The sequence below is a fragment of the Xenopus laevis genome, chromosome 5L (assembly GCF_017654675.1).
Source record: "Xenopus laevis strain J_2021 chromosome 5L, Xenopus_laevis_v10.1, whole genome shotgun sequence".
In the NCBI taxonomy this organism is placed as follows: Eukaryota; Metazoa; Chordata; class Amphibia; order Anura; family Pipidae; genus Xenopus; species Xenopus laevis.
Genome location: NC_054379.1, coordinates 170,529,647 through 170,545,430, shown reverse-complemented (window position 1 = coordinate 170,545,430; position 15,784 = coordinate 170,529,647). Strand labels below are relative to the sequence as shown.

General features: G+C 45.1%; 2 protein-coding genes across 2 annotated transcripts; both read left to right on the top strand.

Moving 5' to 3' along the window:
- The first annotated feature begins 666 nt into the window (after positions 1-666).
- Positions 667-11,232, top strand: srpk2l.L (tyrosine-protein kinase SRK2-like L homeolog). The gene is made up of 9 exons (XM_018264164.2): positions 667-1,664; positions 2,876-2,994; positions 3,209-3,369; positions 3,947-4,112; positions 6,589-6,753; positions 7,405-7,460; positions 8,742-8,895; positions 9,603-9,734; positions 10,406-11,232. The coding sequence occupies exons 1-9, from the start codon at positions 895-897 to the stop codon at positions 10,597-10,599; spliced, it is 1,917 nt and encodes a 638-aa protein (XP_018119653.1). The 5' UTR covers positions 667-894; the 3' UTR covers positions 10,600-11,232.
- Positions 11,233-13,712: 2,480 nt separating this feature from the next.
- Positions 13,713-15,727, top strand: LOC108717279 (golgin subfamily A member 6-like protein 7). The gene is made up of 2 exons (XM_018264163.2): positions 13,713-13,787; positions 14,583-15,727. The coding sequence occupies exons 1-2, from the start codon at positions 13,728-13,730 to the stop codon at positions 15,453-15,455; spliced, it is 933 nt and encodes a 310-aa protein (XP_018119652.1). The 5' UTR covers positions 13,713-13,727; the 3' UTR covers positions 15,456-15,727.
- The last annotated feature ends 57 nt before the right edge of the window (positions 15,728-15,784 follow it).

Below are 15,784 nucleotides of genomic sequence, written 5' to 3'. Positions count from 1 at the left end.
GAAGATTCTCTGACACAAACAAATAGAGGGAAAGCCCTTTGGGCCAATGTAAAGTTAAGGACCAAGCGGCCTTGGGGGGCAGGGAAAATAAGAACAGGCTAAGGGTGGACCCCTGACTCAATCTGTATTATGAGGGGTGGGGGGCCTGGAATGATTTAGCTGTGGGACCCCCACTAACATCTGCTTATGCCGCCGGTGGGGGCTACAGTGACTTTATGGGAAGGAGCAGTTGGGATCCATGGAAAGTGCTGATTTGCTCAAAGAGTAGTAGATACAGGGATTAGGGATCTGTCAGAGTAGGAAGTGCAATGCCCCCCTGAGACAGAGGGAATTGTTTAGATATTTTGCAGTAGAGATAAGAGGGTGCACATTATAACAGCCCTTACTGGCAGCAGCTCTGATCTGCTGCACTGCTGGTTCTGACTGCAGGAGTATCTTGTCCACATAGACCAGAGTTTTCAGTGTTTAGGGAGGAGCAATTTCTACTGAGTTACCCACTGTATCTATATGTATGTATAGCTATATGTATGTATATGTATGTGTATATCATGTATCTATATGTATGTATAGCTATATGTATGTATATGTATGTGTATATGTATCATGTATCTATCTGTATGTGTATGTATATATAAGTATATAGGTATATGTATCTATATGTATCTATAAGCACAGTATATATATATATATAGTAGTAGTGAGTATGTAAAGCAGGATTTCACGGTTCTTATACACAAGTACTTGCACAGCAGCCAAACACACTGGCAGTACCACGGTGCCCTGCAGAATTATATGGGGGCCCTACTCCAACATCCCCAGGGGCCCCTCCTTGACTTGTGTTGGGTTTTACTGCTCCCAGGGGCCACAAGGACCCATAGCTAAAGAAAGCAGAGGATGAATGGGCGGGTACCAGGGCCACACTGGGGGCGGGGCTGTGCAGGTATGAAGGTGAGACACAGACACGCCCCTCTGTTGGGGAGAAGTCTCCTGGGACTGGCTCGTGTCACACAACTACTTCTCTCTGCGCGGGGCACAATGGGGCTGAGGATTTGCAAGAGGATCTGCTGCCCCTGCTCCACCTGTCAGGGCACTGAGCGAGACTACTGGGCACGGGGCCCCTCATCCAAATTGTGCCAGGGACAACCTGGGCATCTCCCACCCTCGCTGCCACACACAGGTGAGAAGGGGCAGGGGGCACAGAGGAAGGAGGCGACACATAAAGGCACAACAGGGGCTGTTCTGGCCTGGAGGCCACATACGGCCACAGATGGGCACAAGGGGGCATGCAGGGGGCAAGGACTGGATAACCTGGGCTTCCATCCCCCAGACAAAACAAATAATGGTATAAGGATGGAAACCTCCACTGAGCCCCACATTATCCAGCTGCCCCTAAATCCATCTCCTGAGGAACCCAGAGCCCCAGTGAGAATCAGTCCCAATATGGCAGCTCCATCTCTGAGTAGAGCCAACAAGGTCTCCATGTACAACTACACCATTGGCTCAGCGGGGGGGGATGTGGAGGTGCAGAGAGGGGACCGGCTGGAGGTCATTGACACCAACAGGGACTGGGCCTTTGTACAGTGGATGAATGAGAGGGGCCTGACCCAAACCGGATACATCCCCAACAGTTTCCTGGCCGACACAGGGAGTCTGGAAGCTGAGGAGTAAGTAAATATGACCGGTTTCCATGGAAATGGAACATTCCCATCTCTCTCTTCTTGTCTCTCTCATCTTACTGATGTTACAGGATAGGAATGATATAGACTGATAGTGAGAGAGAAGAGAATGACAGTAGGAATAGGACAGACTGACAGTGAGAGAGAAGAGGGTGACAGTAGGAATGATACAGACTGGCAGTGAGAGAGAAGGAGGTGACAGTAGGAATGGGATAGACTGACAGTGAGAGAGAAGGAGGTGACAGTAGGAATGGGATAGACTGACAGTGAGAGAGAAGGGGGTGACAGTAGGAATAGGACAGACTGACAGTGAGAGAGAAGAGGATGACAGTAGGAATGGGACAGACTGGCAGTGAGAGAGCAGAGGGTGACAGTAGGAATGAGACAGACTGGCAGTGAGAGAACAGAGGGTGACAGTAGGAATAGGACAGACTGGCAGTGAGAGAGAAGGGGGTGACAGTAGGAATAGGACAGACTGACAGTGAGAGAGAAGAGGATGACAGTAGGAATGGGATAGACTGACAGTGAGAGAGAAGGGGGTGACAGTAGGAATAGGACAGACTGACAGTGAGAGAGAAGAGGATGACAGTAGGAATAGGACAGACTGACAGTGAGAGAGAAGAGGATGACAGTAGGAATGGGATAGACTGACAGTGAGAGAGAAGGGGGTGACAGTAGGAATAGGACAGACTGACAGTGAGAGAGAAGAGGATGACAGTAGGAATGGGACAGACTGGCAGTGAGAGAGAAGGGGGTGACAGTAGGAATGAGACAGACTGGCAGTGAGAGAGCAGAGGGTGACAGTAGGAATAGGACAGACTGACAGTGAGAGAGAAGAGGATGACAGTAGGAATGGACAGACTGGCAGTGAGAGAACAGAGGGTGACAGTAGGAATGATACAGACTGGCAGTGAGAAGGAGGTGACAGTAGGAATAGGACAGACTGGCAGTGAGAGAGCAGAGGGTGACAGTAGGAATGGGAAAGACTGACAGTGAGAGAGCAGAGGGTGACAGTAGGAATGGGACAGACTGGCAGTGAGAGAGCAGAGAATGACAGTAGGAATGGGACAGACTGGCAGTGAGAGAGCAGAGAATGACAGTAGGAATAGGACAGACTGGCAGTAGAATTGTATAAGAGATGTCTGTGCCAGTCTATGTTGGGTGCAGTGGGTTAATGAGTGATTCTCTGGTATCTGCAGCTGGTACTTCGGGTGCATAAAGAAAATGGATGCCAAGCGGTACCTCCTGCAGGAACCAAACAGCTCCGGCTCATTCCTGGTCTGGAACAATGAAGACTCTGCCTGTTATTATCTGTCTGGTATGTGGGAGCTGCCATACTGCTGAGACAGGAGAGTGTAATGTTCCCTTTAATGTTCCCTCCTGCAGCACCACTAATATTAACCCTCTGTATGCCACACACACTAATATTAACCCTCTGTATGCCACACACTAATATTAACCCTCCATGTGCAAAAACCCTAATATTAAGTGTTCTGTAGGCAGTGCGACTGACATTAACCCTGTGTTTGCAGTGCGTGTGGATGAGAAAGTGCGACATTACAGGATCTCTCAGTCCAAGGGGGCATTTTATCTGGTGGAACGGGCGGAGTTTCAGACCCTGCAGAGCCTGGTGGAATATTATCAGCAGCAGAGCGATGGGCTGTGCACTCGACTGGACAAACCCTGTCTGCGGGTGAGAAAGGGTTAAACACTGCCATGGGTTTGGGGCTCCTGGCAGGATTGAGATGAGAGCAATGAATAGGCTTGTGATGATCATTAAAGGGACAGTACCCCACTTCCTGTTCCTATAACCACAATCCATATAAATCTGTTCAACTTCTCTGTATAAACAAACCCCACCCATCCCCAGCTGCAGCCGGATCTGATTGGCTGTTAGGCTGGTCCCTGTATGGAGAGTCGAGGGACCAGACTGAAGATGTTGGGGAGAGCTTTGGGGGTAAACCCCATTATTTGTTCTTGAAATGGTGATCAGGTAATATTTTTAAATTGTGTAACTTGATGTACAATAATCCCAAAAAAGCCGAAATCCCACATGTGGTGTTTATACAAATGGCCTGTAGATGTCACTGTGCTCAAGACTTATACTGTAAATACTTCCTATACAGCTTGTGGTGTTAGAGTTGCTTACTGTTGTGTAATGGCTGCATGAGTCTGCTAATAAAGCACTGTTATACTCTACTCATCCTCGCCTACCAAAACATAACACCACCACTAGATCCAATAAGAATGAGAGTGTTCTGTTCCTGCAGTTGGACGAACCCAGTATTCCCAGTCTCTCCCACACGACTGTCGATCAGCTGGAAATCAGCCCCAACTCCATCGAGAGGATCAAACAATTGGGCAGAGGAAGCTTCGGCCTCGTTTGGCTCGGGAAATGGAACGGCACCACCAAGGTGGCAGTTAAGGAACTACAAGGTAATCCCAATTATATCCCCATTACTTAACCCCAGTTACCCCTGTACCCCATTACTAAACCCCACTTAGTACTGTACCCCATTACTAAACCCTACTTAGTCCTGTACCCCATTACTAAACCCCACTTAGTCCTGTACCCCATTACTAAACCCCACTTAGTCCTGTACCCCATTACTAAACCCCACTTAGTCCTGTACCCCATTACTAAACCCCACTTACCCCTGTACCCCATTACTAAACCCCACTTAGTCCTGTACCCCATTACTAAACCCCACTTAGTCCTGTACCCCATTACTAAACCCTACTTAGTCCTGTACCCCATTACTAAACCCCACTTAGTCCTGTACCCCATTACTAAACCCCACTTAGTCCTGTACCCCATTACTAAACCCCACTTAGTCCTGTACCCCATTACTAAACCCCACTTAGTCCTGTACCCCATTACTAAACCCCACTTAGTCCTGTACCCCATTACTAAACCCCACTTAGTCCTGTACCCCATTACTAAACCCCACTTACTCCTGTTCCCCATTACTAAACCCCACTTAGTCCTGTACCCCATTACTAAACCCCACTTAGTCCTGTACCCCATTACTAAACCCCACTTACTCCTGTTCCCCATTACTAAACCCCACTTAGTCCTGTACCCCATTACTAAACCCCACTTAGTCCTGTACCCCATTGCTAAACCCCATTTAGTCCTGTACCCCATTACTAAACCCCACTTAGTCCTGTACCCCATTACTAAACCCCACTTACCCCTGTACCCCATTACTAAACAGCACTTGCCCTCATACATAAGGCCAAATCCAGTTATCCCACCAGTTCTCCAATTACTCAATATGGCAATTCCTACACCCCAAATATATCTCCTTCTCTGCCCCTGGTGTCATCACTTAATCAGCTCTCATTAAACATCATGGGGGAAGGCAAGTTGTCATTGGTTACACTGGAGAAGAGACAGTTAAAGTGATACTGTCATGGGAAAAAAACTATTTTTCAAAACACATCAGTTAATAGTGCTGCTCCAGCAGAATTCTGCACTGAAATCCATTTCTCAAAAGAGCAAACAGATTTTTTTATATTCAATTTTGAAATCTGACATGGGGCTAGACATATTGTCAGTTTCCCAGCTGCCCCAAGTCATGTGACTTGTGCTCTGATAAACTTCAATCACTCTTTACTGCTGTACTGCAAGTTGGACTGATATCACCCCTCCCTTTTCCCCCAGCAGCCAAACAACAGAACAATGGGAAGGTAACCAGATAGCAGCTCCCTAACACAAGATAACAGCTGCCTGGTAGATCTAAGAACAACACTCAATAGTAAAATCCAGGTCCCACTGAGACACATTCAGTTACATTGAGAAGGAAAAACAGGAGCCTGCCAGAAAGCATTTCTCTCCTAAAGTGCAGGCACAAGTCACATGACCAGGGGCAGCTGGGAATTGACCAATTGTATAATATATATTAATATATAGGGGAATATTGATCCCCCCCCCACTATAATAATTAAAATATATAAGGGGATATGATCACCTAGTATGATAAAATATATAAGGGGATATGATCACTATATATAAATATATAAGGGGATATGATCACCTATATATAAATAATATGAAGGGGATATGATCACTATATATAAATATATAAGGTTCCGATGTGATCACTATATATAAATATATAAGGGGATATGATCACTATATATAAATACTATAGGGGATATGAGCCACTATATATAAATATATAAGGGGATATTTATCACTATATATAACTATATAAGGGGATATGATCACTAATACTAAATATAATAAGGGGATATTGATCACTATATATAATAATATAAGGGATATGATCCACTATATTAATATAAGGGGATATTATTAAGGGGGATATGATCACTATATATAAATATATAAGGGGATATGGATCCACTATATATAAATATATAAGGGGTTATGATCACTATATATAAAATATTATAAGGGGATATGATCATATATATAAATATATTAAGGGATATGATCACTATATATAAATATATAAGGGGATATGATCACTATATATAAATATATAAGGGGATATGATCATATATATATAAATATATAAGGGGATATGATCACTATATATAAATATATAAGGGGGATATGATCACTATATATAAATATATAAGGGGGATATGATCACTATATATAAATATATAAGGGGATATTGATCACTATATATAATATATAGGGGATATGATCACTATATATAAATATTAAGGGGATATGATCCACTATATATAAATATATAAGGGGATATGATCACTATATATAAATATATAAGGGGGATATGATCACTATATATAAATATATAAGGGACAGTAATGGAACAGAGAAAGTACAGAGAAGAGTGACTAAGCTGATAAAGGGAATGATATACATAAATGTACAATAAAGTGGAGGTGCATGACAGTGTTGATTCCGTTGCAGTCACAGCACAGTCGTTACAACAGTCTCTATATGGAGAAGCAGACACAATGTGGAAGTTGAGTCATGAGAGGCTACTGAAGTTATATGCCGTGTGCCTCCAGACTAACCCCGTGTTCATTGTCACTGAGTACATGGAGAAGGGGACACTGAAGAGATATCTCAGAGGTGAGACCTGTGGTGTTTGCTGCCCCCTAATGGTGAGTGTGTGTCACTGCATTTCCCTGGAGCAGACAGTGAGTAAGAACTCCCAGTAGCTGCTGCACAATAACATACAACATGTATTACAGCCTGTGATGTACATATGTGCAGCTGTAATGAATAGGAGGTGATACATGGGAATGGGAGATAAAAGTAACATACCCTGTATATACAGCTGATTATACACTTGTACTGGGAGTAGTTACTATATACTGTATATATATAGTGAATAAAGTACCCCCTCTTGTAAAATATAAGGATATTATAAGTTACCGAGGAGTTTCATGACCATATAAAAGTACGAGGCCGAAGGCTGAGTTATACAGGTCATGGAACTCCGAGGTAACTTCTAATATCCTCATATTTTACAACTGGGGGTACTTTATTTATTATAATACACACATTTTAGTAAGTCATGTGACAGAAATGACATCAGAACTCACCGTTTATAACTGATGACATCAGAACTCACCGTTTATAAGGATATAATTTACAGGATATTCATGGCTTTTGTGTATTATATATATATATACACATAGGAGAGAAACAAGAGAGAATTAAGATACACAGACACTGCCATTAGCCCAGGAATATAATTCACAGTCTGTTCTCTCTCAGCTCATCAGCACAACCGGGACCTGGAACTGCAGCAACTGATGGATTTCGCTGTACAGGTCAGTCGTCCCCTCATTCTACTGCTTATTTATATATATGTATATACGGTACCCCCTACTGTAAATGATAAGGATATTAGAAGTCACTGAGGGGTTGTTCTGTGACCATATAAAGGCACAAGGCTGCAGGCTGAGTTATACAGGGAACTCTGAGTATCACTCATGTATTATAAGGGATAATGTACCCCCTACTGTAAATGATAAGGATATTAGAAGTCACTGAGGGGTTGTTCTGTGACCATATAAAGGCACAAGGCTGCAGGCTGAGTTATACAGGGAACTCTGAGTATCACTCATGTATTATAAGGGATAATGTACCCCCTACTGTAAATGATAAGGATATTAGAAGTCACTGAGGGGTTGTTCTGTGACCATATAAAGGCACAAGGCTGCAGGCTGAGTTATACAGGGAACTCTGAGTATCACTCATGTATTATAAGGGATAATGTACCCCCTACTGTAAATGATAAGGATATTAGAAGTCACTGAGGGGTTGTTCTGTGACCATATAAAGGCACAAGGCTGCAGGCTGAGTTATACAGGGAACTCTGAGTATCACTCATGTATTATAAGGGATAATGTACCCCCTACTGTAAATGATAAGGATATTAGAAGTCACTGAGGGGTTGTTCTGTGACCATATAAAGACACAAGGCTGCAGGCTGAGTTATACAGGGAACTCTGAGTATCACTCATGTATTATAAGGGATAATGTACCCCCTACTGTAAATGATAAGGATATTAGAAGTGACTGAGGGTTGTTCTGTGACCATATAAAGGCACAAGGCTGCAGGCTGAGTTATACAGGGAACGCTGAGTATCACTCATGTATTATAAGGGATAATGTACCCCCTACTGTAAATGATAAGGATATTAGAAGTCACTGAGGGGTTGTTCTGTGACCATATAAAGGCACAAGGCTGCAGGCTGAGTTATACAGGGAACTCTGAGTATCACTCATGTATTATAAGGGATAATGTACCCCCTACTGTAAATGATAAGGATATTAGAAGTCACTGAGGGGTTGTTCTGTGACCATATAAAGACACAAGGCTGCAGGCTGAGTTATACAGGGAACTCTGAGTATCACTCATGTATTATAAGGGATAATGTACCCCCTACTGTAAATGATAAGGATATTAGAAGTCACTGAGGGGTTGTTCTGTGACCATATAAAGGCACAAGGCTGCAGGCTGAGTATCAGGGGAGGGTACATATTAGCAGTAAGAATACGGTGCATCAGTTACAGTTAATAAGTACAGTTGTATTTTCGGGGTGCAGATTTGCCAGGGGATGGATTACATGGAGCAGAATCTTTGTGTTCACCGAGACCTGAGAGCTGAGAATATTCTGCTTTCCGCCATGTTGTCCTGTAAGATTGGAGACTTTGGATTGGCTCGTTTCATGAACAGCTCATCTATTGCCATATCCGCAGGTGATTCCCTATATTCCCTATATATCCACTGTATCTCCATCACTCCCTCCGCCCAAATACCCAAAGAATAAGCCCCACCCACTTCTCTCATTCTGTCCTTCAACACTGGTCCTGAGGAACCCAACCCTCCCCCCCCCACACCTAGTCAATGCAATGTCAGCTACAGGTGTATTACTCCCATAACCTGACTGTCCTTACAGTAAAGAACCCCTTCCTATGCTGATGGTGAGATCTCCTTTCCTCCCCACCAATGAATCACTCATTCCCCCTCTCTTGGTAGGGAATCCCATAACCTGACTGTCCTTACAGTAAAGAACCCCTTCCTATGCTGATGGTGAGATCTCCTTTCCTCCCCACCAATGAATCACTCATTCCCCCTCTCTTGGTAGGGAATCCCATAACCTGACTGTCCTTACAGTAAAGAACCCCTTCCTATGCTGATGGTGAGATCTCCTTTCCTCCCCACCAATGAATCACTCATTCCCCCTCTCTTGGTAGGGAATCCCATAACCTGACTGTCCTTACAGTAAAGAACCCCTTCCTATGCTGATGGTGAGATCTCCTTTCCTCCCCACCAATGAATCACTCATTCCCCCTCTCTTGGTAGGGAATCCCATAACCTGACTGTCCTTACAGTAAAGAACCCCTTCCTATGCTGATGGTGAGATCTCATTCCTGAGCAGATATAACATTTCTCCTATTGGCAGATGCTAAGATCCCTATTAAGTGGATGGCACCAGAAGTTTTCTTGGAGGAAAAGTATTCCAGTAAATTGGATGTGTGGTCGTTCGGAGTGTTACTGGTGGAGATTATCACCTATGGGAAGATGCCTTTTCCAGGTAAGTGATTAACAACAGGAATTTAAAGGGGACCTATCACCCTAAAGTTCCACAGTTGGGGTCAGTGACACCCCCCCTCCTATTTATAAGTTAAAACAAGGAAGAAAAGTCAAATAATATAAAAACTAGAAAAGATTCAGCATTACATAGAACAGTGAGATTTAAGGCACTTTGCGGTTAAATAGTGAATTATATCAGTTGTGTTTGTGGCCAGGAATGTTCATATAAGAAGCAGCTCCTCATTTACTGGTCACTCTGGGGCCGCTTTGGCCAAAGTCTTAGCAGTGACATCTGGGGGTGGTGTAAGAAGCCCATTGGCTGGAGCTCAGAGGGGCAGATATAATGATTGGTTAGTAAGTTATTTAGAATATCTGGATATTGTTGAATAAAATGTGCAGAACATATTTTGGGAGAAGCTGCAACTATGGGGCTTGTGCCAAATATCACCCCTATATAAGCTGATCCTTATAGTAATTAATGCTGGGGTACAGTGTATACATGGGACCTACTCCCTGCACCCTCCTCTAATATTTATATGCAGCTCAATTCCCTGACTGTGGGCTGAACCCCGTCCCCCAAATAAAGAGGGGTGAGAGCTGCACAAACAGGGGAGCCTTGAGACAATGTAGGAGAGAAAGTCTCACAATTCTCCCTTTTCTTACTTTCTGCAGAGAAAACCAATGAGCAGTACGTCAGGGAACTGATGGGTGGGGGGACCCTGCAGCCCCCCAGTGACTCTCCAGAAAATGTCTCCTACATTATGAACATGTGTTGGAGGAGAGAATCTCCCACCAGACCCTCGTTTGCTGAGCTGGAGCGTCTCATCATGGACCTGCTGACATTTAGTGAAGATGTGGTAGAGTAACTGTCACTTATGGGACAATGGCCATTTGGACACCACATGATACTAAAGCTGAGCCTGGGTCGGGACATTAAACTGAGCCTGGGCCGGGAGCTTAAACTGAGGCTGGGCTGGGAACTTAACATGGCATGGGTGCCTTAATACAAGGAAATTAGCCTTTCTCAGAAGCCAATGACTCCTCCATTTCTGAGTGGCCCTGGAGGAACCGGGACCCGACATCATAATGAGCCAAACTGCACACATGGGGGTAACTGTGGCTTCCTACCCCTCTTTGTAGCCCCAATAGTAGCCCCAATATCCTGCAAGAGGTTGCTAATAAAGGGATCAGTTATGGAAACCTTGTCCCTGCCCTGGCTTCTTCCTATTGGTTGCTAAGCACACTAACTGCATTCAGCCAATTAATCACTATGTGGGGGCGGGACCATATGAGATGAAAGTACCAACCCACTGTTTATTGGCTTTTCAGAATTTCAGATTTCAGACCCATTCCCTTCGTTGTGAGCAGAGAGGCGGATGTAGCGGAAATGCTGAAAGTTATTGGTTGGATTTAGGGCAAAGACCAGGGGTGCTTCACCAATGAGGCGACTTGAGACTGTTAACTCAGGCGGCAGCGCCCCACTAGGTACCAGGGGCGGCAAAAATGTCACTCCTGCTACTTTAAGAGCCGAATTTCCGGTTTTCAAACTGGAAATTCGGCTCTTCTAGTGCAGAGAGCGCAGTTAGGCGGTAGTACACTGGCCCTCTCTGCTGCCCTGGTGGACCCCCACGGACCAACTCAGGCGCAAAAAGGTAAGCGCACGGGGGAGGGGGTGGCAGCAACTGCTACTGCCTTGGGCAGAGGAGGGGCCAGGATCGCCCCTGGCAAAGACACAAAGACGCCTTCCTGTCTCTCACAGCGCAGCAGTCCAGTCCTGCTTTATGGCCACAGTCATATCTGTTACAGTGGGCACGGACCCTCTATGTCAGGGGTAGGCAACCTGCAGCTCCGGAGCCTCGTGTGGCTCTTCATTCTGCTTGCTGCGGCTCGGTCAGGTCGGCTATACAGCCCTCACTCCTGCTGGCGGCTGCTTGAGTGTGCGACCGGGGTAAATTATCGGTTAGATTACCGCAGTCACACACTCAGCAGGAGCGAGGGATGTATAGATGTCTCAGGAGAGACAGGCAAGGCCACAGCAGGATGATTCCTCATGGTCATTACCCCGGTCACACACTCAAGACAAGAGAGGGAAGATCAACATTGAACTTCAGAAATAGATGTCACATTAAACAGATGAGAACAGTAACATTTAATAGGGTTATTCAGTCTTTCATTTATTTCAAAGTAGCCCTACACATACTCACTGCACTTCTGTTTGTTGTATTCTCTTGTTGTAACAGTTACAATTAAAAAAAAGGTTAAAACTTTTTAAAGTTTATAATCTGTGTTATGATTTGCGGCTCCAGACTATTTTTCTTTAGTGGAAGAGGGAGCAAAATGTCTCTTTTGATAGTAAAGGTCGCTGACCCCTATGTCATTATATGATGGACCTGTCCGTGTCACACTCCCATAACCAGTCGTTTCTGTTTACAATGGGATTTGCTTCCATTAAGTAGGAAATGTGTTTGTGACAAATGAGTCTGTATTTACCTGTATTCACCTGTATTTACCTGTATGTACCTGTATTTACCTGTATGTACAAGTATTTACCTGTATTTACCTGTATGTAAAAGTATTTACCTGTATTTACCTGTATGTACCTGTATTCACCTGTATGTAGCTGTTTTTGTCTGTATTTACCTGTATATACAAGTATTTACCTGTATTTACCTGTATGTACCTGTATTCACCTGTATGTAGCTGTATTTGTCTGTATGTACTGTATGTACCTGTATGTACAAGTATTTACATGTATTTACCTGTATGTGCCTGTATTTACCTGTATGTACCTGTATTCACCTGTATGTAGCTGTACGTATCTGTATTTACCTGTATGTAGCTGTATTTACCTGTATCTATCAGGGCTGAAATACACAAGCAGACTATATGGGTCAGACTTTATCTTACAGAACCAGAACCTCCCGTGTAGTCAGGACACTGGGAAAAACCCAATGGGTCCCACCAGCCCAGATCCGCCTCCCCCCCACCTGCCTGAACCCCCTGACCCCTCCTCTACTGGTCGGGGGGCTGGGGGGAGGAGGATGGGGAGGGTTGCAGTGGGGGAGGGCGGGGCCTGGAGTTGGTGAATGTGTGACAGTGAGTGTAGTTCAGTAGTTCAGCTGTAACACAAGTGCAGGAGGATGTGGATACAAAGTGTAATGACAAATCACTCATTTAAAGGAGTAACACATTGGGGGGAAAGTGAGTTCTTGTTGGTTTTAGTTATACAGACAAGGTCATTAGTGAGTGAAATCAGGAGGAGAAGGAATTCTCTTACTCACGAAATGATTATAACGTTAAACGAGTTGTTCACCTTTAAATGAACTGTTAGTATGATGTTGAGAGGGATATTCTGGGTCAATTTGTAATTGGTTTTCATGTTTTATTATTTGTGGCTTTTTACTTATTTCGTTTTTTATTCAGCAGCTCTTCAGTTTGTAACGTCGGTTGCTAGGGTCCAAATTCCCCTAGCAACCATGCACTGATGTGAATAAGAGACTGGAATATGAATAGGAGAGGCCTGAATAGAAAGACTAGGAATAAAACGTAGTAATAACAATATATTTGTAGCCTTTGTAAAGTTCAGGGGCCACAACAGAGCAGTAGAATAATTGTCCTTTTATTTCAGGTTCAGACTTCAACAAGGTGTATGTTCAGCAGGTGAAATAAGAGAAATGAAACACAGACTTCAGCATAAAATAACCACAGATTTCCCATTCAGACTCATCTATTCTTGCAAAGCTTTTGATTGTCAGCGAGGAGAACAGTTTTTCTTTTGTGTCTTACCCCCCTTCCCAAAACTCTCTTAGCGCTCTTACACACGGGCGGTTTTTCCAGGGGTATGAGGTGGGTTTTGTCATTAATCACTGAGGAGGTGCAGCACAAAGGGTTAATACCCCCGGGACACACACAGACTCAGGAGCAGCCCCAGGGTGAGGGGTGTGTCTGTGTGACAGAGAAGGGCGGGACAGACTGTGGAAGTGACAGTTTGTGTATGGTTGCTAGGTTACACCAGTTAAACTGGAGGAGAGCAGAACCAGCAGTCTCCCATACGGTGAGTCCCACTGACACGGGGTGAACTTGCACCCTTATATCATCCTTGCACCCTCAAAATACTTGTGTTATGGTTGCACAAATTGTATTCTATACAATCACTGGGTCTCATTTATAAACAGTGAGAAAAATTGCACCTGGGCAGTAACCCATGGCAACCAATCAGCTGTCTGAAAATTGCTAATCACTGACTGGTTGCTATGGGTTACTGCCCAGGTGCAATTTTGTCCACTGAGCCCCACTGTGTGGCAAGGGTGTGAAAGGGTTACAGAGAGAGACTGGGTGCCAGGCAGAGACATACACTGTGGATGAGAGAGAGAGAGAGAGAGAGAGAGAGACAGACTGGGTGCCAGGCAGAGACATACACTGTGGGTGAGAGAGAGAGACTGGGTGCCAGGCAGAGAGACATACACTGTGGGTTACAGAGAGAGACTGGGTGCCAAGCAGAGACATACACTGTGGATGAGAGAGAGAGAGAGAGAGAGAGAGAGAGAGAGAGAGAGAGAGAGAGAGAGAGAGACTGGGTGCCAGGCAGAGAGACATACACTGTGGGTTACAGAGAGACTGGGTGCCAGGCAGAGACATATACAATGTGGATGAGAGAGAGACTGGGTGCCAGGCAGAGAGACATACACTGTGGGTGAGAGAGAGAGACTGGGTGCCAGGCAGAGAGACATATACAATGTGGGTTACAGAGAGACTGGGTGCAAGGAAGAGACATACCCTGTGGGTCAGAGGGAGACTGGGTACTTGCAAGGTAAAGTGTTAGTAGTATGTTCCCATTTGTGCCCTGCAGATGCCGCCTAAGAAGAAATCCTCCAAGAAAGCAGCAAAGGCTTCTGGGAAGGAAGGCCCAGTGGAGGCAGAAGAGGCTGTTGGGGAGGCTACTCAGGAGAGGACTGTGAGTGAGCGGGAGGCTAGGATGCAGGCAGAACATACTCTGTTGGCCTCAGAGCAGGAAGGGCTGAGGAAGAGGATGGAGCAGCTGAGGAAGGAGAATGAGTTGTTGCAGGAGGAGGCAGAGAGGGTGCGTATAGAGAGTCAGGAGTACCTCTCCTACATGAGCAAGAGGAGCCAGCGCCAGCAGGACACCATCATCAGCCTGAGTGACCAATACCAGAGGGAACTGGAGGACATCGGCAGGCAGAGAAAAGAAGTGGAGAGTCAATTTCAAGCAGAAGAGAAAAAGCTGAGGGAGACATTGCTCCACAGGGAGGTAGAAATGGCCAAAGTGATGAAGGAGCTGGAGGAGCTGAAGCCCATGAAAGAACTGCAGAGGCAGCAGCTGGTTCAGATCAAGGAGCTTGAGGACGAGGTGATGACAAACCGTGGGAGACATGCTGAGGCCATGCTCAGGGTGAAGAGCGCATTCCTGCGGGAGAAGGCCCAGTGCCAAAAGGACTCAGAACAGCGGTTAGACCAGTTGTCCCAAGAGGCCCACAAAGAGGCAAAGAAGGCAATTGTGGAGATGAGCACCAGAGTGAAAGAGGAGAACCAGCAGCTCAGACAGGAGCTTCTTCTTCTCATCCGTAGTTCCCGGGTGCTGCAAGGCCAGAAACAGAAGCTGGAGGAACAGAACAAGCAACTGGTACGAGAGCAGCAGTGCAGGAGAGAACTGGTTATTGCCCACCGCAAGCTCAACAACATCTCCCTTCCTCCTACTCAGTGACCCCATCACTGATCAACAGCCCTACACCAAACTCACCCTAAACATGTCCCCCCAATACTCAACTAAACCCTGGCACTGATCTGCATGGTCCACTTAAATTCCCATTACATGTTCAATATGGCTGAGGGTTCTGCTATATTAGTTCTGCTAATAACTGTGAGCCATCACTTTACCCTAATGTATATCATATGGCTAATTTATTGTATGTAAAGCTGCCATAGGCTGGAGTCTAGATAGTCTATTAATACATCAATAAATTCATTATACACCAATCTGTGCTCTTTACTTGCACTCTCTCTCTCTCTCTCTCTCTATATATACTGTAACCC